At 51.4% G+C, this 683-nt stretch overlaps 1 protein-coding gene across 1 annotated transcript in view; it reads right to left on the bottom strand.

Moving 5' to 3' along the window:
- Positions 1 to 338: 338 nt before the first annotated feature.
- The window catches only part of LOC125955563 (uncharacterized), a 13,965-nt gene continuing 13,620 nt past the window's right edge, over positions 339 to 683 (bottom strand). The window contains exon 6 of the mRNA XM_049686699.1: positions 339 to 460. Within this exon, the coding sequence (XP_049542656.1) occupies positions 339 to 460 (122 nt within the window). The remainder of the gene's footprint in view (positions 461 to 683) is intronic.

Raw genomic sequence — 683 nt, forward strand, 5'->3', positions numbered from 1 at the left:
CCACCGACCACCCCTCCACCGTTTGCGGCAGCCATTAGACGTGACTTGGGATGGGAGGGTAGGGTCCCTCCTTTATTTACAAACTAGCGGAAGAGCGTTTTCTATTTATCCTACGGTGACGATGACCGGGAAAATGATGTTGTCCCCAGTGTTGGCTGTGAAGCGAACTCGAGTAGTGGTCCAGACACTGCCAGTGCGTCGGTGGTGGTCAGGGAAGGCGACAAAACTCTTACTCATCCCACACATATACATCCCGAGATTCGCTTCGGTCGTCGGTTGAAGTGCAACTTCCTTCGTTTTGCTCCTTTTTCAGTCAGTCGTCGGTATTAACCTTCGACCTATGTTCTGGTCCAACGGCCACTGGTGATGCGGCTCGTCCTACTTCGGCCTGGCTTCGATACAACGGTGGCTGGCACGATGGCGGATTGCAGGACGTTATTGTAGGCTGGCGCCGGGCATCCTGCGAGAGAGAGTGAGAGAGAACGAATGAAGTGAATGTTAGTCGCTTCGTCTGTCAACTGAAAGTGCATTCTATTTTTACATTCGCATCACGCAGTAGTGGCTGCATGATGTTGCGGGAATGGCTAACATAAATAATTTAATGTCCGTCTCGGTCGGGGGGCACCAGCACTTGAAAGTGCAAACATTAACACGAACCGAGCGGGATTTATGATTGTGTGGAA

The sequence above is a fragment of the Anopheles darlingi genome, chromosome 3 (assembly GCF_943734745.1).
Source record: "Anopheles darlingi chromosome 3, idAnoDarlMG_H_01, whole genome shotgun sequence".
Classification (NCBI taxonomy): domain Eukaryota; kingdom Metazoa; phylum Arthropoda; class Insecta; order Diptera; family Culicidae; genus Anopheles; species Anopheles darlingi.